We start from the raw sequence: 27,979 nt of genomic DNA on the forward strand, positions 1-27,979 counted from the left end.
GGGAGTCATTATCATTATACACAAAACTCCAAAAATGGGCCGGATAAAAGTATTGGCACCCTTTCAAAAATCATGTGATGCTTCTCTAATTTGTGTAATTAACAGAACCCGTCACTTACCTGTGGCACATACCAGGTGGTGGCAAAAACATTCACACGTGCAGCCAGTTAAAATGGATTAAAGTTGCCTCAACCTCTGTCCTGTGTCCTTGTGTGTACCACATTGAGCATGGAGAAAAGAAAGAAGACCAAAGTACTGTCTGACGACTTGAGAAGCAAAATTGTGAGGAAGCATGGGCAATCTCAAGGCTACAAGTCCACCCCCAAAGACTTGAATGTTCCTGTGTCTAATGTGCGCAGTGTTATCAATAACTGTAAAGCCCATGGCACTGTGGCTAACCTCTCTAGATGTGGATGGAAAAGAAAAATTGATGAGAGATTTCAACAATTGAGAGGATGGTGGATAAAGAACCTTGACTAACATCCAAACAAGTTCTAGCTGTCCTGCAGTCCGAGGGTACAACAGTGTACTATCAGTCAGCGTCTGAATGAAAAGGGACTTTATAATAGGATACCCAGGAAAACCCCACTTCTGACCCAGAGACATAAAAAAGCCAGGCTGGAGTTTGCCAAACCTTACCAGAGAAAGCCAAAAACGTTTTGGAACAATGTTCACTTGTTATATGAGTCAAAAGTAGACATTTTTGGGAAAAGGCATCAACATAGAGTTTACAGGGGGGGAAAAAAAACGAGGTCTTCAAAGAAAAGAACACGGTCCCGAGAGTCGCACGTGGTGGAAGTACCCTGATGTTTGTGGGTTGCTTTGTTGCCTCTGGCACTGGACTGCTTGACCGTGTGCATGGCATTATGAAGTCTGAAGACTACGAATAAATTTTGCAGCATAATGTAGGGCCCAGTGTGAAAAAGCTGGGTCTCCCTCAGAGGTCATGGGTCTTCCAGCAGAACAATGACACAAAACACACTTCAAAAAGCACTAGAAAATGGTTTGAGAGAAAGCACAGGAGACTTCTAAAGTGGCCAGCAATGAGTCCAGACCTGAATCCCATAGAACAATTGTGGAGAGATCTGAAAATGGCAGTTTGGAAAAGGCACCCTTCAAATCTCAGAGACCTGGAGCAGTTGGCAAATAAGAATGGTGTAAAATTCCAGCAGAGCATTGTAAGAAACTCATTGATGGATACCGGGAGCGGTTGTTCGCAGTTATTTTGTCTAAAGGTTGTGCTACCAAGTATTAGGCTGAGGGTGCCAATACTTTTGTCCGGCCCATTTTTGGAGTTTTGTGTAAAATGATCATGATTTAATTTTCATTGCAAGCAAAATAAATTAAGATATTACAACCAAAGCATGTATAATTGCAATCATTTTCTGGGAGAAATTGAGCATTATCTGACAGAATTGCAGGGGTGCCAATACTTTTGGCCACCACTTTAAGTAGTACTCAAGCTCACTTTGATGGTAGAAAAAAAATCTCACACAGCTCAGTAGTATTTAAGTCAAATATATTCCCATTTAATCTTTTATTAAAATATTTTTAATGTAAAAATTGCTTTTAAATTTCATGCATTTATGTAAAATTTGCACAATGTTAAATATATATTTTTTAGGAATAAAATGTAATTTTTGATCAACACTTGGACCAAATTAGCTTATGTATCTTTTGCAATAGTCTACTTGGTGCTACTTGGAAAACTAAGTACTATTATGTTTTTTTTTTGTTTTTTTTTCCCCAGGGGATCAGCACATTGGGTGAAGCATTTCTGAGAACTATGTAAATACTACTACAGTTTCATCTTTACTCTAATAAAATACAATAAAACATGAACCAGTCAAACAATCAACTGTTGAGGTGAATATTAAATAGAAGCACAGGCATGAGGGGCATAAAGTAACCAGTATGCAATAGCGTTGCACCGATACTGAAATTAGGTTATTGGTTTCAAGGAGTACTAAGAAATAACATTCTGATGCTGCACAATATGTACTCTTCAATATGCACTCTTGTCGCCGGTGGCCCCAACCAAGATGGCCTCCATTTACGCACACCTTGGTTAATAAAAAATTAAAAAAACATTTTTTAAAGGCGCACTTGTCACCCTTCCCAAAACGATGGTAGATGTCAAATCGTGTGGTGCCCAATCATCCTTCTACTGTCACTTTAAATGAGATGTCAGCCGATATCACACAGCCAGGTATTACAATCGGAATCGGGGGGGGATTGTATCAGTGCAACACTAGTATGTATTTCAAGGAAAAGGCAATGAGAGTGTTAAAGAAAAGAAGAATAAAAAAGCATGATGTGACTCAAAATGTTTCATCCTGTTCCATTAGTGAACTTTTCTTTTTCTTGATCGGTAACGTCTCCTCCTCTGCTTGTATAAATATTGAAAATTGATGAAGAGTCCTGGAGAAGAAAGGAGACCCTCAATTACATTATCAACACAAAATGACCATATAAAGCAGAGGCAGACTGGGAGGGAGTGGCCCGGGAGTCATTGAAAAACCGGCCAACTTCATGGATGGTGTTGGAAGTCATCCAGCCAGAGAGGTCAACTACTAACATTCACTCACCTTGGCTAGAATTTAATTAGACGTGTGGATTTACAGTTCCACAAAAATGAGAACTGTAACCAGTAACTAAATCAAAGTACACATGCAGGACTTTTAAATCAAATTTTCTAAATATTAGTTCAGTAAAAATGCATAATTTTGAGTCTGGGAGTAGTCAGAGGTCTATTACTAATATTCACCAACCTTCACCAGAACTCAGGGGCGGACTGGGACTAAAAAGCAGCCCTGGAGTTTGACTCAGCCCAGCCTACAAGAATCGCTGTACACAGACCCTCTAGGGGGGTCCGGGGGCATGCCCCCCTGGGAGAATATTAAAAAATATTTTATTGTAAAATGCATCAATTTCGTTCACTTTGAGAGAAAAATGAAGATAATGTGTCTAGACCAGGCATGTCCAAAGTCAGGCCCGGGGGCCAAATGTGGCCCGTGGACAAATTTCATCCGGCCCCCAGCCGTTGTCATAAAATCAATAACGTCTGGCCCACACACAGACTTAATAAATTGGTCAGCAGCACTGCTACCAGCATATGAAGTAGCTTACACACTAAATGCTGCTCCTCATTTACCCTCTAAAAGGCAGCGGCACTCCACGCAACATTACCGCATGTGACCCTTTACTCCCAATTTTCTAAAATGGCGACAATCAACAAAAAAAAGAAAGTTGATTGTGATGGCCGACGCTTCAAGGATAGGTGGAAATTGGACTATTTCTTCTCTACAATACGCAACAACTGTGTCTGCCTCATTTGCAAAGAGACAGTCGCTGCTTTTAAAGAGTTCAATGTGAGGCGATATTACCAAAAAAGACAGGCTGACATGTATGACAAATTTACAGGGAAGATACGTAGCGATAAACTGAAGCAACTTGAAGCTAGTTTAATTTCACAGCAGCAGTATTTCGCAAGAGCCCGAGATTTGAAAGAGTAGGCCACAAAGGCTGGTTGTGAGATTGTTGAAATTATTAATTTTAAAAAATAATAAAGCAAATGTGACACACAATGGCTTGCTAAAATTTGCTTAAATATATTGTTCTACGTAAAGGACGTCAGCCAAGGTCGGCCCCCCACATTTTTAACACACCAAATCTGGCCCCCTTTAAAAAAAGTTTGGACACCCCTGGTCTAGACTGTGACTGTCTGACTTGGGGCGCTCAAAGTACTGCACGGATGAACTGTAGTTGGATTCATCTGCCCTAGCTCTATAATCAAACTAAATAAACAAATAAAAGAATTTATTTTTTAACGCAAGTTTTATGTATCCAATTGATTATAATAACACCTATCCCGTGTCTATAAAATGACTTCATTGTTTATGCCATAATTAATCTTGCCATACAAATAATAAATTTCAATGAAAATACAATAAATATTTCAAGACAAATCCTGTAACCTTCATTGGAAAGTATTAACCAGAAAACAAAACGATATATAAATGATTAAAAATATATATCACATTAATTTAACTACCTAAACTTTAAAGTAAAACCATTCATTTTATTAATATTTTGTTTAGGGCTGTCAAACGATTAAAATTTTTAATCGAGTTAATTACAGCTTAAAAATTAATTAATCGTAATTAATCGCAATTCAAACCATCTATATAATATGCCATATTTTTCTCTAAATTATTGTTGGAATGGAAAGATAAGACGCAAGATGGATATATATTTTCAACATGCGGTACATAAGGACTGTATTTGTTTATTATAACAATAAATCAGTTCTAAATCAGTTATAGAAATTTTATATTAAAACCCCTCTTAATGTTTTCGTTTTAATAAAATTTGTTAAATTTTCAATCAAAAAATAAACTAGTAGCCCGCCATTGTTGATGGCAATAATTACTTACACTATAAAATCAGTCGCACCCAAACGCCAGCAGAGGGCAGCAAAACTCCGCAAAACACAATTAACAGGTGGGCCTTTCACTCTAGTGACATTTAAATATGTCTGAGCTGGGCAAGTGCGTTAATTGCGTCAAATATTTTAACGTGATTAATTAAAAAAATTAATTAACGCCAGTTAACGCGATAATTTTGACAGCCCTAATTTTGTTATATTTCTTCTGAATTAATATTGCTGCTGCGTGTGCATCCGTTGTTTTACAGCTAAAATGTTTGCCAATTGCTTATATACCTAGCAAGTAACCCTCTCCATCTCAACCCGGTGGCAAATAGAAAGTCCGCCAAAGCTCTTATCGCTCTATCCTGCCCCTTCGTGGGCCACAACAAGTCTTTCAGCCAGGTGCATTGCTGCCACCTGTCGGATTGGATGCGAACTGTAGATAATCACAGAGTATAGAGGGGATAAAAAACAGTGATGTACTGTATGTATGGCGGCCGCCGACCGTCCAGAGCACCGGCCGTTCTGTGATCCTCCAGAAGCTACAGATTACCAGTCCGCCCCTGCCAGAACTTATTCAGAATTGTGGATTTACAGTACCACAAAAATAAGAACTGTAACCTGATCAAAGTATACATGTAGGACTTTTAACTCATTTTTCCAAATATTGGTATTGTAAAAATGCATAGTTTCGAGTATGGGAGTAGTCAGCGAGGTCTACAGCTAATATTCACCAACCTTTGCCAGAACTTATTCAAAATTGTGGATTTACAGTACCACATAAATGAGAACTGCAACCTGAATAAAGTTCACATGCAGGACTTAATTCATTTTTCCAAATATTGGTACAGTAAAAATGCATCGTTTTGAGTATGGGAGTAGTCTGAGTGGTCCACTACTAATATTCACCAACCTTAGCCATAACCTATTCGAAATTGTGGCTATACAGTACTAAGAAAATGAGAACTGTAACCTACCGTCTACTCAAACAACCCGTTGCTCAGGAGAATCACATAATACTGTACTAATGTGACAGCGCACATAACGCACATGAAGATGGAGCGGTTTTAAGATCCAGGATCATTTTTAAATAATGACAATGGAGTTACATATTTTAGAGTGTTAAGAGTGTTTTTAAGAGTTGGTAGCAATGCTAGCACATGGAAGTCAACTGCCTTGCTGCTCAGTCGGAATCTATAGACCCTACTCACATGACGTCACAACCACGCCTCCGCGCCATATTGTCCGTCTACTCGTCGTTTTGACGCATTACCACTACGTAAATTCCTCCTATTATGGCGCGTTTTTCTGCTCGTTAACATTAATAATCAAAATGGTGAAGGCGTGTGTGGCGGTTGGTTGCAATAACAGAGAAGATAGACGGAGAGACTTGAAGTTCTACCGTATTCCGAGAGACCCGGAGAGGAGAGCGAGATGGACGGCTGCAATTGACGAGAAAACTGGGCTCCAAACGATTACCACGGATTATGTAGTAGTCATTTTATGTCTGGTAAGATGCATTTAATATATATTTAGAGGCTTTTGGGCTGACAACCACAATTAAGATCATTGCGAGGCTAATCGCCCACAACATACAGTTTCAAATTCAAGATGCTTATTTCTTCCACCATCATTACATTTTGAATAATATTTAGCTGGTACCAAGTGAAAGAAGCTGGCCTCGTCTACGGATCATCAGTTAACCCTTTAAGGTCTGGGCCTATTTTGTCTGATTTTGCATGCCTTTGAAGTTGCCTTTATATTTCAAAGAAAGAATTGTTTACGATGGCCTGGTTTGGTCCCTTTTTTTGTGACACCTTGAACTTCATGTCCAAACTGTTGTTTCATTCACTGACCAATTATAAATCATCATTTTGGGCCCAAAAAGACCAAAAATTCCAAAATCGTTTTGTCAAATTTTTTAATATTGATGTCCAATTGACAACCAAACATGCATAACGAACCGTTTTGAAACTTTGTAATATTTATTCAACATGTTAGGATGAACATTCAACCCAAAAAATTTAGAATAAATAGTCTTATATTTGACAATTCAACATAAACAACAGGTATAGCCATAGGCGTTTTTTGCCTTTATACATGCTCTAGTCAAAACAGGTTATATACAGCAGACCGAACAGTGAAAAAATATATACCATCTAACACAAAAAGTGTTTAGAGGCCATCTCTTTGAGTTTAGGTATTGCGGCCCATCACCTGATGAAAACTATGTACACACAATCAAGCTTCTTGAACACACATTTATATAGACAAATTGAGAAGACTGATTGTGGGGAAAAAAATATATATACAACATTGGGGAAAAAAAGTATTTTCAAAAATATTTACAATAAACAAGTTAAATTTTTCTCAGGCATGCCACTCCGAAAAGCAGTTTCGTCCTGGAATTCGACACAGGGCGACATCACACAGCCCACACTTCCATGGGGTGTCGGTCCTCTTTCCACCCTTCCATTTTCATTTCACTTTACTTTCATTGTCACTATAAATGTACATGAAAAAAAGTCAGTATTTATGAAAATAATAAAGTATAAAATAAAAATATATACAGCAATAAATAATAATGGAAATCTATATGTATGACAATAGAAAGAATACCATAGCTGAATATGTGCTACATCCCTAATCTTCATATAGAAAGAAGATCATCACAATTATAAATTCCTGCCTTGGATACACACAGTGCACGTACGACTTTGATCTGATATGCACATTTTATTATTATATACACAAACACACACTTATATTGCATCAAAATTAACTTTGTCTTGCAATATCAAAAGAAACTTTCAAAAGAAACTTTTTCAGCATCAAAAAAAAAAAAGTGAGTTTGCTTACCTCTGCTCGTCGATGGCGTCACCCACGTGTTCAAATCCGTCACTATCTTCACTCGAGGACTCTTCCGAAGAAGACGATGATGACGAATTTGGACCATCCTCTTCCTCAAGTTGATCAAAAAGCACAATTGCCTGCGCTAAATTTAGTTTTCCGTTCATTCTCAAAGTCACACAAAGTTGCTGCTCGAGCCACACGGCCGTCGCTCGCCACCTCGCTGCTTCAGAACACTCCTCCCTCTCGTTCGGTGGAACCTCGCACGGCAGTTATATTTATTTAAAAAACGCATTTTGTGCTTCCACTGTGACTTCGAAAGGGTTCGTTTGATTTGTTTTTTTTCATGGAGCTTCCGTTTTGAAAAAGGACAAGAAATGATGGAAATATAGACATAAACAAATGATCCATGCAGCGTTTTAATGTTTTTTTGAGAGGACAATAAAACTATAAAACTTAAATGACAATATCTCACGTTTTAGTTGGTCGATTGACTTCAAATAATAACGAGAGTAAACCGCAACTTCCGCACTTTAAAACGAGACCAACCAACGGCATGTGGGTGACGTAATTAAAACGTGAGGGCGCTTCAAAGACGACGTGCGCTGAGGACGCGCCGGCGCGTCCTTCGACTCTCAAGGGTTAAACAGGTGTGTCCAAACCTTTTGCAAAGGGGGCCAGATTTGGTGTGGTAAAAATGCAGGGGACCTTGGCTGGTTTACATAGAACAATATATTTAAACAAATTTTAGCAAGCCCTTCTGTGTGTCACATTTGCTTTGTAATTTTTTTAATTCATAATTTCAATAATCTCGTCTTTGTGGCGTTCTCTTTCGACACTCGGGCTCTTGCGAAATACTGCTGCTGTGAAATTAAGATAGCTTCAAGTAACTATAATTTCTCGCTGCGTATCTTCCCTGTAATGTCGTACATGTCAGCGTGTCTTGTTCGGTAATATCATTATCTCGTCACATCGAACTCTTTGAAAACAGCGACTGTCTCTTTGCAAATGAGGCAGACACAGTTGTTGCGTGTTTTATTGAAGAAATAGTCCAATATCCACCTATCCTTGAAGCGTCGGCCATCGTAGCCAACTTTTTTTTTTTAATTGATTGTCGCCATTTTAGAAAATTGGAAGTAAAGGGTCACACGGGGTAATGTTGCTTAGAGTGCTGCTCTTAAAGTTTTTAAAACTTTCGTGAGAATAGGGCTGATTTTGTTGTGGACAAGATAGTTGTAGATATCAATGTAGCAGATGTCAGGCAGAGAGGGCGAAGGCAGCGGGTTGCAAAATATCGATTTAGGCATCAAATATGGATCTGGCGAATGGATAGACTGAAGCTTTTCCACATAACGCCTTTTATGCAACGCATCCAATGAGTTTACAGCGTCTGAAAGCACCGGGGCTTCCATGAATTGCTCTATAAACTGAACAACTAATTGAAACCATTGAGAATAGGGCTAAACAGAGACAGACAATATGGCGGCCGGATACAGCGACACGTCATTCTGTGACGTTGGTGAGTAGGGTCTATATACCGCAAGGGCGTAGGTTTGATCTCAACATTGGTAGGGATGAAACAACAGCATAATCTGCATGTACACTTTTTGCTGTGGCCGGGACATTAATAAGACCAAACAGATTGGGTGAACGGGAAACGCACGAATATGAATCTAAATAATTGATAGGCTAAATGATCAATGCAAAATAAATCTGTATTGATTTACACTAAAATTCATGTGTATTGGTGCAGGTGCTAAACTGTTCGATTCAAACCTTCGTTTTCAAAAACTACAAAAGAAACATTTTAAAAACTTCCAGAATAAATGTCTGGATTTTATTAGCAAACTTAAATTGTAATATTTGAAAATAGATTATATTAACATACTCAATAAATACACACTTGTTAATAATCTAACTAATCTAATGTAATATAATCTACCGGTATACTAATCTAACTATCCAGGAAGGCAAAAAATAAACATTTGTCTTAAAACCACTCAGCATTAGCGCTCTAAATAAATAAATATAACTGAAAAATGTTCTTAGTCAAGGTATTTAAAAAAATGTTCTTAGGGTATTTAAAAAAAAAAAAAAAAAAAAAAGTCTTCCTTAAGGTAATATACAACTACTTTTGTCCACACGGACAGCTAAACTCAACAAAAAATGAAAAACTTTTACCTCTACTATGATTAATGTATGATTATCTGAAAAAATGTCTGCATAGGCTGAAAGTAAAAATAGTTTTAAATAAATGATGTAGAAAATAAATACAGTAAATTTTCAGTAAAAAATGCAAGCCATCAGCCAATTAAACATGCGTTTGAGGGGGGGAAATGGACCAGCACATTCTGCAGGTGAAAAATGGTAAATGTAAGTCTGAACATAATGAAAATAATTCATTTAATAATAGTATGGTCAATTATGATTCTATCTCAACAACATATAGGAATATAACCTAAATTACATATATATTACATATATAAATGAACGCATTCAACAAGGGTGATTCAGAAAGAATGTGCTAAAATCATCATGCATTTATTCATTTTAAAATCATTGAAAAAGATGAATTGGCGGTCATTTGACACAGGAATTATCCTAGTTTAACTGGGTGACAATTTCAATTTGTCTTTGTTAGAAAATCACTTGTTCGCTTCCGCTCAAAATGGCAACTCCTCAGAAGCAAGCGTTTTGTTAGTTTGGGTTGTTTTTCATATCGGCTTGATTTTTTTTTTTTTAATGCCGCTTGTGGTGGTCACGTTAAGCACTTGTAAAGAATGAACTAAAAACTTGAAGTTATATACAATACTTGTATCCAGCTAGTTATTAAATGTTTTTTTTTAATTTGGTAAATATTCCATAATGGTTTTTGCACATTCTTTTTGAATCAACCTGACAGTATAATGCAAATAAGGTTACTTAAAATTTGGTGGGGACAATTTAAATATCATGAAAAGTCGGTATGTCCCTACCCTCTCTATGCAAACCTACGCCCTTGATTTACCGTAATGCTTGGATTACGCGGCTGCGAAAATTTAAGGGGCCACTAATTTGACCACGGGTCCACCAGGGAAATCCCCGGTATCCCTGTATGCCAGTCCGCTCTTGACAGAAAGGCAATTACCGGTAATGGTAAAACTTTACAGCTTGATCAGATCACTAATGTGTCTAAGCTCTGAGTTTCTGGAAGGAAAATGAACACCGCGATAGATGAAGTCACCAGAAAAATTGTTCTGGAGTCTACAAAGAAGGACACAAATGTGTGGTTGCTACCTTACCAAGAAACATGAGAACCAAGTAGAGCTGCAGAACATATGAAAAGCTCAAGTAGTGCCCCAGCAGCACAGGTAGGGGGAGGCTGAACAGACGTGTCTCATCAAATATGGGGAGGGACTGGATCACAGCCACAGCTGCACACATATGTAGAAAGACAAGCTGTCACCAACAAATTATGCACGGTAAAAGCTTTCTTAGTTCCAACCACCAAGAGGCAATTACCTTCAGCGACAACCCCAAGTGGATACAACGGGATCCAAAGACTATATCTGAGCCATGTCAACAGCTTCCACTCGGTTCCAATGCAGGCCAGCATGTAGAAAGGGTACCTAAAAATGAAAAGTGGAATAAGTCAGAAAGGAATCATTGGCATCTAATTGTTGCTCCCTCACCTGAAGATTTCAATGGTGCTCCACAGGTAGAACACAAAGAAGACAACTGGTTTGTTCTGCATCTTTTCTAAGCAGCCAAAGATGACAAATAAAATGACATTCCTCCCTGCTACCTGTGGCAAGCCATGTTAGAATAAATAGAAATAATTTACAAGTGAAACGTGAAGAGGAACATGGAACCAAAAAGTCAAAAATTATTCCCTTACCTGTATCATGGCTGGGAAAAAGCCAGTCTTGACTAAGCCTAACAAGGGGTTGATCACCTCCAGCACAGCCATCATCTGACAGAAGTACATCACATCAGCTGTTGTGTGGAAGGTATCATAGAATGATTCTGTCGGGAAGCACAAGGTTACGTTGCATAATCAGAATAACAAATCCTCACTGTGTCCTTGTATTCTGGTTCTCCTTAACATTGCCTGCCATTGACCTTGATAGACGTCCAATTCATTTGAATTGTGAGGCACCTGTTAATTTGTTGTCAGCCCTCCCAGTTCAAATGGATTGGACGTAGACTCATGACATGAATAGAATAGAATAGACTGGAATAGCCCTTTATTGTCATTATACGGTTGTATAATGAAATTGTGGAACTGATGAATTCTAAACAAAAGGATGAAAACAGTCACGATTGGGACATCTAGCATAATCAATGGAAATAAAACAGTTTAAATTTTCATTGCAATTCATTGCTCCTTGACATCTTTGTTTGTTTCACATAATGAACACGCCCAGTGCACTCATGCCAATTGGCAAATAAAATCCAGCTGTAATTGCTTTCAGGTAATGAATCCATTTCAAAAGCCCGTCATAACAATAGATGCTTTATTACTTTACTTGTAATTGTTTAATGTGCTTATTTCACATTCCTATTTTCGTGGTATGGCCCCATACTTTAAATCACAGATAAATGTACGGGTGAAACAGTAATACAAGTCAGGATTTGAAGTTCTATGCACACGGACACACTGACATGAGCATTGAGAAAGACGTTTGCTTTGATAGAGGGAGGGAAAACTGGAAAATGTAGGCTAGTGTGCTCTGCTAGCATAAGTGGCTAGCAAATTAGCTGAGCTAATGTACTAATTGGGTACAATGGCATGGTATTGGGAGCCAAAAATTGGTACCACTGCAACACTACTTTAAAGGGTACCACAGATAGAAAGACATGTAGTTCTTAAAAGATAAATGTTAGTACGATTTATAATTATTTGATATTAAAACATCTCAATGTTTTCGTTTTAATGAAATTTGTAAAATTTAAAGTAAAAAATGAACTAGTAACTCGCCATTGGTGTTGACGTCACATGGCCACGCTGCCGTACTTCACAGTGTCACTCTTTAACAATGTAAGGTATGATTTAAATACACGGCAAGGTGTCAATGGAGTGTTTAAATAAATAAAAGATCAATCCAATGAGTGCGTTTTGTACCTCGACTGACGCAGTAGTTTCCTGTTTAATGTGGGGTCATTGTGATTTAAGTTAAACATTTGAGTGTTGTCTTCACAACAACCAAGACTCCTGATAATGGCTCCCAGCATTATAGTTTGTATATTTTGACTAAATATTGCCATCCAGTGTACTTGTTGAGCTAAACGAGTTGCTAAAATGTTTAAATAGAGTTTGACCAAAGACTGAGTAACTTTTATGTGTATTTTGCATGTTTTTTTTGTGTTTTTTTTTTTTATTGTGAACTTGTCAATGCCAGGTCTCTTTGCATTGTTGTTTAACTGTGGGAATAGGGGCTCATTAATACAGATTAAATCACTGTTCTTTTTGTGAACATTATTTTTGGAGAGATATGAATATGAATTTTGTTATATGATACTTATGTTTGTTGAGAAGGAGTTGTCGAAGCTTATACCAAAAAATGGCGCGGTCAGAGCTACGAATCTGAACTGTGACCACTGTCCTTCTCTTTCTTACACCCCACTGTGGATTAAAGGAAAACTACGGTGTCAGTCAACGGACAAAACGCACTCATTGGCTTGATCCCTAATTAATTTAAAACTCGCCATTGACACCGTGTGCCATATTTAAATCACTATCTTACATAATTAAAGAGTGACACATTTTTTTTGTTTTGTTTTTTTTCTTTTTAAAGAGTGACACGTGGAATTCCGGCAGCATGGCCGGCCATGTGACGTCACCTTCCTGCGACGTCAACAACAATGGCGACCTACTAGTTAATTTTACATATTTATTGAGACGAAAACATTAAGAGGGGTTTTAATATCAAATTATTATACAGTGTATCACAAAAGTGAGTACACTCCTCGCATTTCTGCAGATATTGAAGTATATTTTTCATGGGACAACACTGACAAAATGACACTTTGACACAATGAAAAGTAGTCTCTGTGCAGCTTATAAAACAGAGTTAATTTATTTTCCCCTCAAAATAACTCAAAATATAGCCAAACCCCTGGCAACAAACCCTAAATGTCCAAATTGACTACAGCTTGTCATTTTCCCTCCAAAATATCCTGTGACTCGTTAGTGTTACTAGGTCCAGGTGTGCATAGGGAGCAGGTGTGTTCAAATTTGTAGTGCAGCTCTCACACTCTCTCATACTGGTCACTGAAAGTTCCAACATGGCACCACATGGCAAAGAACTCTCTGAGGATCTTATAAGACGTATTGTTGTGCAACATGAAGATGGCCAAGGCTACAAGATTGCAGACACCCTGAAACTGAGCTGCAGCACAGTGGCTAAGATCATCCAGCATTTTAAAAGAGCAGGGTCCACTCAGAACAGGCCTCGGGTTGGTCGTCCAAAGAAGCTGAGCGCACGTGCTGAGCGTCACATCCAAATGAGTGCTGTTAGCATTGCTGAGATTGAAGAGGTGGGAGGTCAGCCTGTTAGTGCTCAGACCTTACGCCACACTCTACATCAAATTGGTGTGCATGGCTGTCACCCCAGGAGGAAGCCTCTTCTGAAGACGGTACACAAGAAAGCCCGCAAACAGTTTGCTGAAGACATGTCAACAAAGCACGGGGATTACTGTAACCATGTCCTATGGTCTGATGAGACGAAGATTCATTTTTGGTCCCAATGGTCTCAAGCATGTGTGGTGGCGACCAGGTAAGGAGTACAAAGATAAGTGTGTCATGCCTACAGTCAAGCATGGTGGTGGGAATGTCATGGTCTGGGGCTGCATGGGTGCAGCAGGTGTTGGAGAGTTACATTCCATTGAGGGAAACATGAACTCCAACATGTACTGTGAAATACTGCAGCAGAGCATATCCCCTCCCTCAAGAAACTGGGTCGCAAGGCAGTGTTCCAGCATGACAATGACCCCAAACACACCTCCAAGATGACCACTGCTTTACTGAAGAGGCTGAGGGTAAAGGTGATGGACTGGCCAAGCATGTCTCCAGACCTGAACCCAATAGAACATCTTTGGGGGATCCTCAAGCGGAAGGTGGAGGTGTGCAAAGTCTCAAATATCCGGCAGCTCCGCAAATTTGTTATGGAGGAGTGGAAAAAGCATTCCAGTGGCAACCTGTGAAGCTCTGGTCAACTCCATGCCCAGGAGAGTAAAGGCAGTTCTGGATAATAGTGGTGGCCAGACAAAAAATTGACAGTTGACATGTTGTACTGTATGTTAAGATCCCGATCGATCGGGTCCGATCACGTCATTTTCAAAGTATCGGAATCGGCAAAAAAATATTGGCCATGCCTTTTTTTAATATATATTTTTTAATTAAATCGTTTTCTAATTGTATTTAACGTTACAGACATAATGTTACACTCATCCAGAGTCTTTAGTTTAGGCTTAAGGTAGGGTTATCAAATTTATCCCGTTAACGGCGGTAATTATTTTTTAAAAAATGTATCACGTTAAATATTTAACGCAATTCATGCATGCGTTGCACGACCCACTCACGCATTGTCGCACTTAATCTGTAATGGCGCCATTTTACCCATTTAGAGAGATAAAAGGCAGCGTAAAATGAGTAGAGTGAATTTTGGCAGCCTTTGGAGCCTTTGTTTAATAGGCTAAAGCCTTATAATCCCTCTCCCTACCATTAGAAATATCATGGGAAGCAATGTGGGGAAGCAAGGTAGCAATTGATCTTTTTCTTAACACCTTATGTTATTTCCCAACGACGAGAAAATATACCAATTGGTAGCACTACGCACAGTCATGGTTCCACTTCCCATCATGCCTTTTGGTTGAATGGCTGCAGTATCATTTACTGAAAGCTCAACAAATACACCAGATGGCAATATGTAGTCACAAATTACAAAGTCACAAGTCTTTCTGTCCGTGGATCCCTCTCACAGAAAGAATGTTAATAATGTAAATGCCATCTTGAGGATTTATTGTCATAGTAAACAAATACAGTACTTATGTATGTTGAACGTATATATTCGTCCGAGTTTTATTAATTTTTTTTCTTAATGCATTGCCAAAATGTATATGAACGGGAAAAATTATCGGGAATGATTGGAATTGAATCGGGAGCAAAAAAAAGCAATCGGATCGGGAAATATCGGGATCGGCAGATACTCAAACTAAAACGATCGGGATCGGATCGGGAGCAAAAAACATGATCGGAACAACCCTATTAATACTGACAACTTTCACTAAGGGGTGTACTCACTTTTGTTGCCAGGGGTTTAGATATTAATGACTTTATTTTAAGTTCTTTTGAGGGGAAAATTAACTATTATATAAGCTGCACACAGACTACTTTCATTGTGTCAAAGTGTAATTTTGTCATTGTTGTCCCATGAAAAGATATACCAGGGGCACTCAAAAAGTAATGCACTCAAGTGCGTTGCTCGTACTGGATTTTACCAATCTTGCTTATATTTGGTATAAACATGATAGGACACACCTTTTTGAGATTGTTATATGTGTTTTTCTTATTTTCAGATTTTTAAGGCTTAAACTAACTCATCAGCATAAGTTTTGTTGTCAGGATTGACAGAGGTGGATAGGCGACCACTACGGAACTTATCGGCTATGCTGGCTTTACCCACCCCTTCATGGTCTTCAGTACTGTTTTTAAATCGCTGTACCCATCTTTTTACAGTACTAAAGCCTATGGTATCATCCTTGTAGACATTTTCCAGCCGGTTGTGAATCCTCAGAGGGGTTTCTCCCTCTGCGACAAGGAATTCGATTACAGCTCTTTGTTTCTGACGAGCTTCAAGAGGGGCAGCCATTTTGGAAGCTAGTTTAAGCTTTAAAAATCTGAAAATCGCAAAAAGGTGTGTCCTTCCTTGTTTGTGCCAAATATAACAAGATTGGTAAAATCCTGTACGAGCAATGCACTTGAGTGCATTACTTTTTGAATGCCCCTCGTACTTAAATATCTGCAGAAACGCGAGGGGTGTCCTCACTTTTGTGATACACTGTAACTCGTACTAAGATATAGCTTTCAAGAACTACATGTCCTACTATCCGTGGTCCCCTTTAAATTCCTTAACAGGCATTAATGTGAGTGTGAATGACTCCCATTGTGAATAGTGATTTAATTTTATGTAGGGCTGGTATACTGTAAGGTCATGCATGATAAGCGTATCATAATGGTGTGCAATAAATAACGAACTACATAGAGTTTGACCAATCAAAATTGACCTTAAAAGATATGGGAAGACAGTCTAAATTACCTATATAACTGAAGTGATTATACGTATAATAAAAATAAGGTTGCTTAAAAGTTGGTGGGGACAATTTGAGCATTCTGAAAAGTTGGTAGTTTTATGTCCCTCCAGTCCCTATGCAAACCTTCGCCCTTGATTTTTAAGATGTGTCATATCAGCTGCTCCTTACAAACCTTGACCAAGAAGGAAAAGTCGGACGGTCATGTTGACAAAGATCCAGGAGAATCCAAGGAATTGCACCAGATTGTACATGAATAAGTAGCCTTTCTTCAGGCCTAGATAGGCTATGGACAATGAGATAAGTGAAAGGAAAGTGATCAGGACATGCACTGTTTAGTCTTTGATTGTTTTTGTTGATTCTCAAAGGGACTCACGGTCTTTACGAACTCTCGACTCCACATTTATCTCGTTTATCCTTTCTTCCTCCTTAAAAGAAAAAACATTAAGCATTAAATATTACCGTTTTAATATTCCAAAAATCTATGAGTCTATTAGAATACAAGATTTTTTGTCCAGTTTTTCATGTGGGAACGCTGGATGTTGAAAAAGCACTCAAGCCCTGAGTTGAATACCTTAGCCTGAAGCTCCATCTCAGCATCAGACTCATCCAGCCAGCGGTTGAAGTCAGGAGCCAAAAAGAGAGGCTTCTTCTCTTGCAATGTCAGACGGTCCCACCAGCGCTCTTCCTGCTTTTTGATTTTGATGTCTACTTGACGCTCTGTTGATTTATGTTCAATCTGAATGGAACATAGTCATCAAGCAACAAAAAGACAAATTCATGAGTACGACAAATCGAATGTTCTATTCAGGAGTTACTTTAAACAGCTTCGCCTCAAATTTAAGCATAAAGTATGCAGTTAATGACATCTTTTATTCTTAAAGGGAACCATGGATAAAAAGACATGTAGTTCTTAAAAGATAAATGTTAGTTCGAGTTATAATAATTTGATATTAAAACACCACTTAGTGTTTTCATTTTAATAAAATTTGTAAAATTTTAAGCCAAAAAATTAACTAGTAGGTCGCCATTATTGTTGACATCGTAGCGCGGTGGGGTCACATGGACTCGCTGCCGGGCTTCCACAGTGTCACTCGTGAACTACATAAACATGTCGTCCGTTCTGCCCTTCCAATTTGAATCCGAGCGTAATATTAATGAGAAGGACAGCCCTGTTGATATTTCACAAAACGAGCAGCAAAAGCAAAATGTACATTATAAATGGGATGAGATGAGTAGCTTACATGTGTCAAGTTGGCTAGTGACAGCTAGCACTCTCCTGCTCTACTGACGGAGAAGGAGAGTGTTTGATGTCAAAAAAATGTTTTCAGATCTTCACGGTAAACTATTGTGTGACCCAACTTATTCCAATATTATTACGGAGATAGTTTGCATCAACACAGCGGTTTGATTTTTTTTATTTTGAATGCACCGCGTGACTTACGGAGGTGCGGAAGACAGCAGCCGTGTGTTGTATAAGTTCCCAAAATAAAGAATTGCAACTTTACTAAGCGGGTGACACTTTGTAGACGTTACAATAATATTGGAACAAGTTGGATCACACAATAGTTTACTGTGAAGATCTGCAAACATTTTTTCACATCACTCTCCGGCTCCGTCACTAGAGCAGCAGAGCGCTAGCTGTCACTAGCGTACATAACACATGTACGCTACTCCTCTCATCCCATATTTGATGTTCATTTTGCTTTTGCTGCTCGTTTTGTGAAATATTGACAAGGCTAGCCTTCTCATTAATATTACGTTCGGGTTCAAATTGGAAAGGCAGAACGTACGAAATGTTTATGTAGTTCACGAGTGACACTGTGGAAGTCCGGCAGCGAGCCCATATGACGTCATCGTGCTGCGACGTCAACAATAATGGCAACCTACTAGTTAAAATAATTTTAAAAATGTTATTAAAACGAAAACATTAAGAGGGGTTTTAATATAAAATTAGTATAACTCGTACTAGCATTTATGTTCCAAGAACTACATGTCTTTCTATCATTGGATCCCTTTAAAGGTGACCTTGCATAATTTGGTTTCACATTATTTTTCATAAGCTTTAATGTAATTATATCAGGTTTGCAAGCCAATTTGCTTTCAAAATGCCCAGAATGTACTTCTTTCAAGCTATTTGATCATTTTTGCTTGCCTCTGCAAACAGTCGAACCCTCATCATTTAATGCCTGAATGATTTAAGTATTTAAACTCTCCATTCTGATTAGTTATTGGATGAGTGCGTATGTCGGTGGTATGTAGCTATATTTAGACAAAGAAAAATACAGTGGTACCTAAACAATCACATCGACATACGTTCCTTTGGACATCAGACTTAAAATTTGACATGCTGGAAATATGACGATTTAAGACAGCGTCGCAATTTCATTGTTTTCCCGCAAGACGGACGGACGGCAGATTTTCTTGAGATAAATCAACATGGGTCCCAAGAAGGTTAGTGCAGGTTTTGAAAAAAAGGAAAAAGTTGCTTACCATTGAAATTAAATAGGAAATGATAGAAAAAGATGAGCGTGGTGTAACCCTAGCAAGGAAGTGGCTATCTTTGTCTTGTTTTTAATTATTTATTTCAGAACTTGTGCAACAAAACACGGCCACCGTCCCCCATAGCATACGCAAACCACAACAGGACATGTAAAGAGAAAGTAAAAACTTCCCACTCTTCCGCACTTCTCTCACCCTTGTCAGTCACAGGATGCGTTCAGGAACAGCATGCAAATCACAACCACCACATTAGAACATGATTCGTTATAATAATTATTATTATCATTACGATTTGTATTTATAATTTAATCGTTTTCCTATGTGTAATAGCTATTTGTAATTGTGCTTGCAGTATTTATGAAGGCGTTAACGTAGGATTTTGGGCTGTGGTACAAATTAATCCAATTATAATGTATTCTTATGGGAAAATCCTGCTCGACACACACAAACCAGGTCCTGGATTGAATTAAATTCGTATGTAAAGGTACCACTGTAACTTGTGTGTATTGATTGTTTAATCTGTGGTGTCACAAGTGTTACCGCAACCATGAAGCAGAATTAAGAGCATTCACAAAAGCACGAAAAAAGGACTAAATAAAACAAAATCTTTTTTTCCCCCAAGCACTCACATTCAACAACTTGATGCCTCACAGACACGCACATGCCTAGGCTATGACTGTGAGGTTTACTATTTAATACACAGTTACACACATTATTATGTACTGCAGTAAGCCACAAAGAATGGATGCATTATGCAAATGGTGATAATGATATTTGTATGGTGACGACTGTGGTTCAGCGCCCTGCTGTCAGGAAACCATGAAATGTCCACATTGTGTACTATTGATAGTCATGGCGCTGTCCATCTCCCATGGATTCAGGACTGAGCATCAGTACTGGAGGGTCTTGAGAGGAGAAGTGAAATGAAAAACTGAGCAACTAGCAAAGACACATGAGTAAGCTAAGAAAAATTGATAGAGAACTAGCCCAAGGAAAGTGACCCCCACAAGCTGAGGGAAGTGGCCACATTGGTGGCCATGGTGATGGGAGTAGAGGGTTGAGCTCGGTGGAAAAAGGGAAAGATAAAGACAGGAACATACGACTGAAGAATCGTAATAAACCACAACAAATGGACATACAGCGCCCTCCATAATTATTGGCACCCCTGAAAAAGATGTGTTTTTTAGCTTCTAATATATTTTTTATTCAAATAATATGGGACCTTAATGGAAAAAAAGAGAAAAATCCAACCTTCAATACAAGTGCATTCATTCAGTGGGGAAAAAAATCCCACAAAAAGAAAAAATGATTTGACATCAAATAATGTGTGTCACAATTATTAGCACGCTGGTGTTAATACTTTGTACAACCCCCTTTTGCCAACAAAACAAGGTCTGGGGACAGAGATGGCCATGGGAGGAGCTTGAGTTTGTGTCTGGTGAACTATTTCTGTGTAGATTTGGCCATGTTTAGGGTCATTGTCTTGCTGAAAGACCCAGTGACGACCCATCTTCAGCTTTCGGGCAGAAGACAACAGATTTTGATTTAAAATGTCCAGGTATTTCAAAGCATTCGTGATGCCATGCACCCTAACAAGGTTCCCAGGGCCTTTGGAAGCGAAACAGCCCCACAGCATATAGGCATGCCATGCACCCTAACAAGGTTCCCAGGGCCTTTGGAAGCGAAACAGCCCCACAGCATATAGGCATTTATGTACTAAATAGCAATTACATGTACATTTGTATGGCTTGGTGCAGCAACCCTCTGTGAGAACCAGGAAACATGTTTCTGAGATTAGTGTGCATGAAGGAAGCAAAAGAGGTCATGTATTTGTACAATGAGATGCAGTATGAAATCAGATCATCATTGATTTCATATCTTCTCATTTTTACAGCAGTTTGACTTTTGAACAGATTGCAATCTAATCACAAACCATCCAGGTCATACTCATTTTAACTTTTCTTCTTGATGGAACAGGTGAATTTCGTGCAAGGTCACCTTTAATTTCAAATCTATTGTGGATGTGTTTAGAGCCAACACGATCAGATTTGTGTCAAGATTTATGGATATGGATGACATTTAGGGGTGCACGATATCCATTTTTTCAAACCGATATCGATAACTTCCTGCTCCTCAAAGCCGATACCGATACGATAACCGATAATATACATATATATATTTTAAATGTATATTCACATGGGTTTTTGAACACGTGTAGGCCAAAAATACTACTGGTGGATTCAGCAAAGACTTGCCTTTGACCTAACCAGAATTTTCATGATGACATGAACATTATTATAATGAAAAAAACAAAGACAAGAACAGTTTTGACTTCAAATAGAGTGCCCGTATTTATTTTTTGAAATAAATAAAATTTGAGTCAATCACCATCAATTAGTAAATATTATTGATGATGTGTTCCCCTGAACAATGAGCGCTGAACTAAAACAAATATAAACCCAACAGGTATTGTGCTTTGTCAGCAGATTAAACATTTGGTGCAAGAGGAGAGGAGACTTTTGTGGTCTTGGTCCATGATAATTATTGGTCCGATAATTATCGTGCACCTCTAATGACATTGTCTATACGTTAAGCAAAGACAAAGTTTGTGACGCAAATTTCCCAAATTTAAGGGATATAAAGTCAAAATCTACGCAGCTTTAGTGGAAAGGGGAGACACAGAAGATCGCAAAGTAAAATGAACCACTGTAAATAATGGACTAAAATAGACAATACCTCAGGTCTGATGGTTTCCAAGAACTCCAAACTAAACGTGTATTCATTATCTCCTTTAGCTCCATGGCCTTGTGCTGTAGAAAATAATAATGTTATGTGTTAAATATTTTTTTAAATTGATAAGGTTGGACACTGCGAATGAGAATGTGTTCTCAATTATTTCTTCTTTTTTTTACCTGAAGGATAAATAAAGGTTGCAAAAATACATTTATACCTAATCTCTACTAAATTGAAGAATCAGGCAGCACTGTGAACTTTAGCGGCGTATACTATCTGCCACGCTGATTTGAGTTTATTTTTAGATAAATAAACATTTACAAAAAAAAAAAAAAATGCACATACAAACCTCTAAACTCAATTGTGTTGTCTTGGAGATTAACTTCAAGATTCTGAAACACATGTAGTAAACACGATAAAAACACAAGTGAACACAATCCAATAAACATCCCAACCCTATATAGACTAAATCATTTAAGACCTACGGTGCTGGCAAAAAGTATTGGCACACCGGCAATTCTGTCCGATAAGTCTCAATTTCTCCTAGAAAATTATTGCAATTACAAATGCTTTGGTAGAAATATCTTCATTTATTTTCCTTGCAAAGATAAAACACAAAAGAGAATGGGGAAAATTCTTTAAATCATTATCATTTTACATAAAACTCCAAAAATAGGCTGGACAAAAGTATTGGCACCCTTTGAAAAATCATGTGATGCTTTCCTAATTTGTGTAATTAACAGCACCTCTTACTTACTTAGTTACTACTCACCCTGTGGCACATAACAGGTGGTGGCAATAACTAAATGACACTTGCAGTCAGTTAAAATGGATTAAAGTTGACTCAGCCTCCGTCTTGTGTCATTGTGTGTATCACATTGAGCATGGAGAAAAGAAAGATGACCATAAAACTGAATTATTCCCCAGCTCTAGCTCTGACTCATTTACAGACTGCTTTTGATTGTTTACAAATATCTCTTCATAACCACAGATTAGTTTTAAATGCTGAAAAAACTAAATACATGGTTTTCTCCACTTCCACCATTACTGACAATGACTTACCCTGAATCATATCCCTAAATGGTACTCAAATTACTCTCACTGATTCATACAAATACTTAGGAATTTGGATTGACAGTAATTTATCATTCAAAACTCATATTCATCATCTAATCCGTAAACTTAAATTCTGTCAATTGTCTGTCAATTTCCAACCGAAAAACCATTGTGTTATCTTCTTTTGTTTCTGTCCTTGATTATGGGGACATCCTGTACTGTCATGCAGCTCCATCAACTCTTCAGCAGTTAAACCCGGTCTATCACGGTGCACTACGTTTCATCACCAATGACAATTTCTGCACTCATCATTGTACCCTTTATCAAAACGTTGGTTGGTCTTCACTACAGTCAAGAAGAAATATCCACATCATGTTAGTCATCTAAGGCTTCCATCCATCCATTATCTTCTGCTTATTCCGGGGTCGGGTCGCGGGGGCAGCAGCTTTAGCAGGGAAGCCCAGACTTCCCTCTCCCCAGCCACTTCAGCCAGCTCCTCTGGCGGGATTCCAAGGCATTCCCAGGCCAGCCGAGCGACAGTCTCTCCAGCGTGTCCTGGGTCGACCCCGGGGCCTCCCGCGGGTGGGACATGCCCGGAACACCTCTCCAGGGAGGCGTCCAGGAGGCATCCGAACCAGATGCCCGAGCCACCTCAACTGGCTCCCCTCAACGCAGAGGAGTAGCGGCTCGACACCAAGCCCCTCCCGGATGACCGAGCTTCTCACCCGATCTCTAAGGGAGAGCCCGGACACCCTGCGGAGGAAACTCATTTCGGCCGCTTGCATCCGGGATCTTGTTCTTTCGGTCACGACCCACAGCTCGTGACCATAGGTGAGGGTAGGAACATAGATCGACCGGTAAATCGAGAGCTTCGCCTATAAGGCTTTATTGTGCAAACTACCTCACATCTCTCCTGTCATTAAAATCCAGTAAATAAAAAACACGATCGTCCAACTACTTTACCCTAAACATTCCGCTTACGCGCACTAATGTTGGCAGAACTGGCTTTAGCTATTATGCTCCTCTTAAATGGAACGAATTGCAATCTACTCTTAAACTACAGTCAATCATTCATCTTGGTGATTTCAAATCTCTTTGTCTGATGTTTTTACTGATTATTGTATTTGTTTCTGTTAGTGTATTTTGTGTTGTTTGATATTTCTGAATGTTGCTTTGTGCTCAGGCGTCTCCTGTAAAAGAGATATTAATCTCAATGAGACTGATAAAATAAAGATTTAAAAAAAAAAAAAAAAAACTGTCTAAAGACAATGAAACATTGTGCAGATGGTGGATAAAGAACCTTGACTAACATCCAAACAAGTTCAAGCTGTCCTGCAGTCTGAGAGTACAACAGTGTACTATCCATCAGCGTCTGAATGAAAAGGGACTCTATGGTAGGATACCCAGGAAAACCCCACTTCTGACCCAGACATAAAGAAGACAGGCTGGAGTATGCCAAAACTTACCAGAGAAAGCCAAAAATGTTTTGGAAGAATGTTCTCTGGTCAGATCAGAAAAAACTAGAGCTTATGGGGAAAAGGCATCAACATAGTTTATAGGGGGGGAAAACGAGGCCTTCAAAAAAAAAAAAGAACACTGTCCCCACAGTCAAACATGGAGAATGTTCCCTGATGTTTTTGGGTTGCTTTGCTACCTCTGGCACTGGACTGCTTGACCGTGTGCATGGCATTATGAAGTCTGAAGACTACCAACAAATTTTGCAGCAGAATGTAGGGCCAAGTGTGAGAAAACTGGGTCTCCCTCAGGGGTCACGGGTCTTCCAGCAGGACATTGACCCAAAACACACTTGAAAAAGCACTAGAAAATGGTTTGAGAGAACGCACTGGAGACTTCGAAAGTGGCAAACAATGAGTTCAGACCGGAAATCCCATAGAACACCATTGGAGAGTTCTGAATGTGGCAGTTTGGAGAAGGCACCCTTCAAATCTCAGAGACCTGGAGCAGTTGGGCAAAGAAGAATGGTCTAAATTTCCAGCAGAGCATTGTAAGAAACTCATTGATGGATACTGGAAGCGGTTGTTTTCAGTTATTTTGTGCTACCAAGTATTAGACTGAAGGCGCAAATACATTTGTCTGGCCCATTTTTGGAGTTTTGTTTGATGACAATGATTTTTTTTTTTCATTGCAAGCGAAATAAACGAAGATATTACTACCAAAGCATTTGTAATTTCCATCATGTTCTGGGAGAAATTGAGCATTTTCTGACAGAATTGAAGGGTTGCCAATACCTTTGGCCAGCAGTGTATGTCACTGTGTATATACGAGTGCTAGGGCTGTCAGAATGAATTGATTTTGAATTGATTGACTTTTTGGGGGTTTGCGATATATATTGCGATTCAGCAGATGACTTGAATATTTCTATTTGGAAAGACTTTGGTTGACTCCCCATGACCACTGTGTACAGGTAGTTCCTGGATTATGAATGAGTTCCGTTCCTACGCTGGCGACATAACCTGCATTTCCGCGTCAGTCAGAATTAACCCGTTAGGTACCCCTACAAAATAGCTATCCAAAAAGTCCAAAAGTGTTGTTGTTGGTCTTTTTTTTTTTTTTTTTTTTTTTTTTAAATGATAGCTACACTTCCCTCTGGTGACAGCGTTGGGTCTGGCTGGACTGACCCCTTGTATGACTATGAGGAACTGACTTGTCTGACATAGATAGAGGACAGCGGCGCTGTGGTTTGGCCCACATGAGTTGTTTCAGCTGAGAAATGTTTGTGAATGCATTTGTAATTAAGTTTAGAGCTACAGTTTGTGGAGTTATGTGTCAGTGATTTGCTATGAGAATTGTAAATAAATTAGCATTGATAGCGCTTAAACTAGTGGATTTTTGTTAGGAAAATTAGGCCAATTTAATCTACTAAATTTACATATTGATCAGATTGATTGATAGACGTTTGAACACCAATTGTTTTGTTCCAAGTAGTTTACTGTAAAACGCGTGTTGTTTTGAACATAAGTGTAAATATGTGTTACAGCTTTACAAATTGTCAAAGGTGAAGGAAGTCAAAAGCTTTAATAAAAAAAAACACAATTGCCCTGTTTGCTGTCTCTAGAGCTGAACAAGTTCATGTTTATTGAGGACAGAACACATCATATTGATAAAGTTAAAACAAGATTCTGGGAGGTACAAAAAGGTACTGCTTACGTGACAAAAAAAACAAAAAACGACTGGAGACAAAATGGCGGACAAGACTCCGGCATCGTATCGGCATCGTAGAGTCGAAATCGTTCAAGTACGTTGTGACCTGGGAACTACCTGTATTCATATAATACTGGGATCTAGGAGGCCATGTCTTTGCACACTTGATGCTTTTATGAAGCAAAACTAAAGTCAGACAAACAAAAAAACTATTGCATATCCTGCAATAGGGCTATTGCGCACTCGCACATTGCGATGGCGATGTTCAAACGATATATTGTGCGGGCCTAGTCTGGCCCTCATGAGATCAAATTGGGGTGAATGTAGTCCGCAGACTAAAATGAGTTTGACTCCTTGTCCCCAGTTTTACACTGCAAAAACACACCTCCTTAAAACTAATCAAATCCTTAAGTTTTCAGTGTAAATCTACTAGAAATAAGTGAAATTTTAAGCCTGTGCTTCATGTAAATTTTACTCACTAAGATTTCTTGAATTAAGAAAAATAGCTATCAGAAAATAAGCATAGGAGACTTATTTTGAGCAATAAATTAGTCGATTTAAGCTTTAAAAAAGCTTTGAAATGTCAGAAATGTTCTTCATTAAAAAAAATTGTTCAAAACATTATTTGAAAGCAAATTTTTCCTGATTTAGGTGAAAAATGACCTGAATGAACTTTTAGATGTATGGGCTTTATAAGAACAAATAGTAATATTTACTTCAAGTAATTGGAATAATCTGACGCATTAATCTGTTAACTAGTCTTTAACACTCAAAACAAGATGGAGAAAATTATTTGAGTAGATTTAAAAAAATAAAAATAAAAAAAATCTGATTAAGACGTTATAAATTTGCAGTTTAGAACCATTGCCTACCATTGCCATTGCCTTATCTTGGAAATTAATCAAAATAGATTTCGGAAGTGTAACAAATATCGTTATAATTAGAGTATTAAGTAACGGATCTCGAATGCCATCAGGTTTTTACTGGAAAGCCTGAACAAAAGCCTTCACTTTCATTAAAAACTCATGCATCTTTTATAGCACACTGGTTAAACAGATGCCGAGACAGTATCAAGTGTAACGAGTGTTCGAGGGGACTGTGTCGTTTCTTCACTCTTCTGTACACATAAAGCAAGTGACAACTATATGACGCAAATGTGTATGCAATCCGTATCTGTTTTGAATGGAAATATAAAGAAGTCAAGGACTAGTTTACCTTGGCGTCGCTCAGCTCCACCCGGAGATAAATCTCTCCGTGCCGCTGAGCCCAGTAAACGTGAGGCGTAAGGATCTGCATTGCAACCGGAATCTCTCTAGAATAGTCACATACCACGACGACACGTCAAAGTAGCTGAAAATACGCGTCGAAGACCTAAAACTATCAACCAAAACACATCACAATTCATTAGCATTATACATATGGCTCTGGCATTATACAAACAGTGATGGAATAAACTTCCGGGATGAGGCGGGACTAGAATTTACAAAATAAAAGTCAAGGTATCAAGTTCGCTTTCAAAATAATATGGCAGTACAGTATAATAATTATGGCAGTAGATTTATGTCTTTATTATTCAATAAAAAAAAATTGCTTCAATCAAAAAAAAAAAAAGTAGCTTCAATCAAAATAGATATGTTCAATAAAAAAAGTTACTTCATTTAAAAAAAATGAGTTTGAATGCAAAAATAAACTACCCCCCCCAAAAAAAGTATTTGAAATCTATTTTTCTTTAATTGATTGATTTATTTATTTTTTTGATTGCAGTCAAGTATTTCTTTTTCTTTTTTTCTTTTTTTCAATGAAATAACTTTTTTGATTGAAGTAATGTAGTTTTGCGTTTGGGCCACATTTTGGCCAGGACATTTGCGTATTTATTATTCGATCAAAAATTAAATTGCTTCAAAAAAAAAAAAAACTTTTTTTTTCAAAAAAAAAAATAAAATAAAAATAAATCAC

The 27,979-nt window shown here is 38.3% G+C and overlaps 1 protein-coding gene across 1 annotated transcript; it reads right to left on the bottom strand.

The window, feature by feature from the left end:
* On the bottom strand, positions 1-27,482 carry LOC130922787 (very-long-chain (3R)-3-hydroxyacyl-CoA dehydratase-like). Its single transcript, XM_057847836.1, has 11 exons — positions 27,239-27,482; positions 22,155-22,197; positions 21,809-21,882; positions 17,145-17,309; positions 16,947-16,998; positions 16,746-16,856; positions 11,157-11,284; positions 10,951-11,063; positions 10,781-10,887; positions 10,561-10,692; positions 1-2,421 (listed from the first exon to the last, which is right to left on the bottom strand). The coding sequence occupies exons 1-11, from the start codon at positions 27,317-27,319 to the stop codon at positions 2,345-2,347; spliced, it is 1,083 nt and encodes a 360-aa protein (XP_057703819.1). The 5' UTR covers positions 27,320-27,482; the 3' UTR covers positions 1-2,344.
* Between the last annotated feature and the right edge of the window lie 497 nt (positions 27,483-27,979).

Source organism: Corythoichthys intestinalis, chromosome 1 (genome assembly GCF_030265065.1).
Source record: "Corythoichthys intestinalis isolate RoL2023-P3 chromosome 1, ASM3026506v1, whole genome shotgun sequence".
NCBI classification, from domain to species: Eukaryota; Metazoa; Chordata; class Actinopteri; order Syngnathiformes; family Syngnathidae; genus Corythoichthys; species Corythoichthys intestinalis.

Bases quoted from the DNA above. Each gene is read 5' to 3' on its own strand.
- LOC130922787 (XM_057847836.1), bottom strand. From the start codon at position 27,319: ATGCAGATCCTTACGCCTCACGTTTACTGGGCTCAGCGGCACGGAGAG. The intron at 10,693-10,780 runs GTAATTGCCTCT...ATATGTGTGCAG, and splicing joins ACTTGGGGTTGTCGCTGAAG to CTGTGGCTGTGATCCAGTCC. The intron at 2,422-10,560 runs GTAAGGTAGCAA...TTTCTTCTCCAG, and splicing joins CTTGGTTCTCATGTTTCTTG to GACTCTTCATCAATTTTCAA.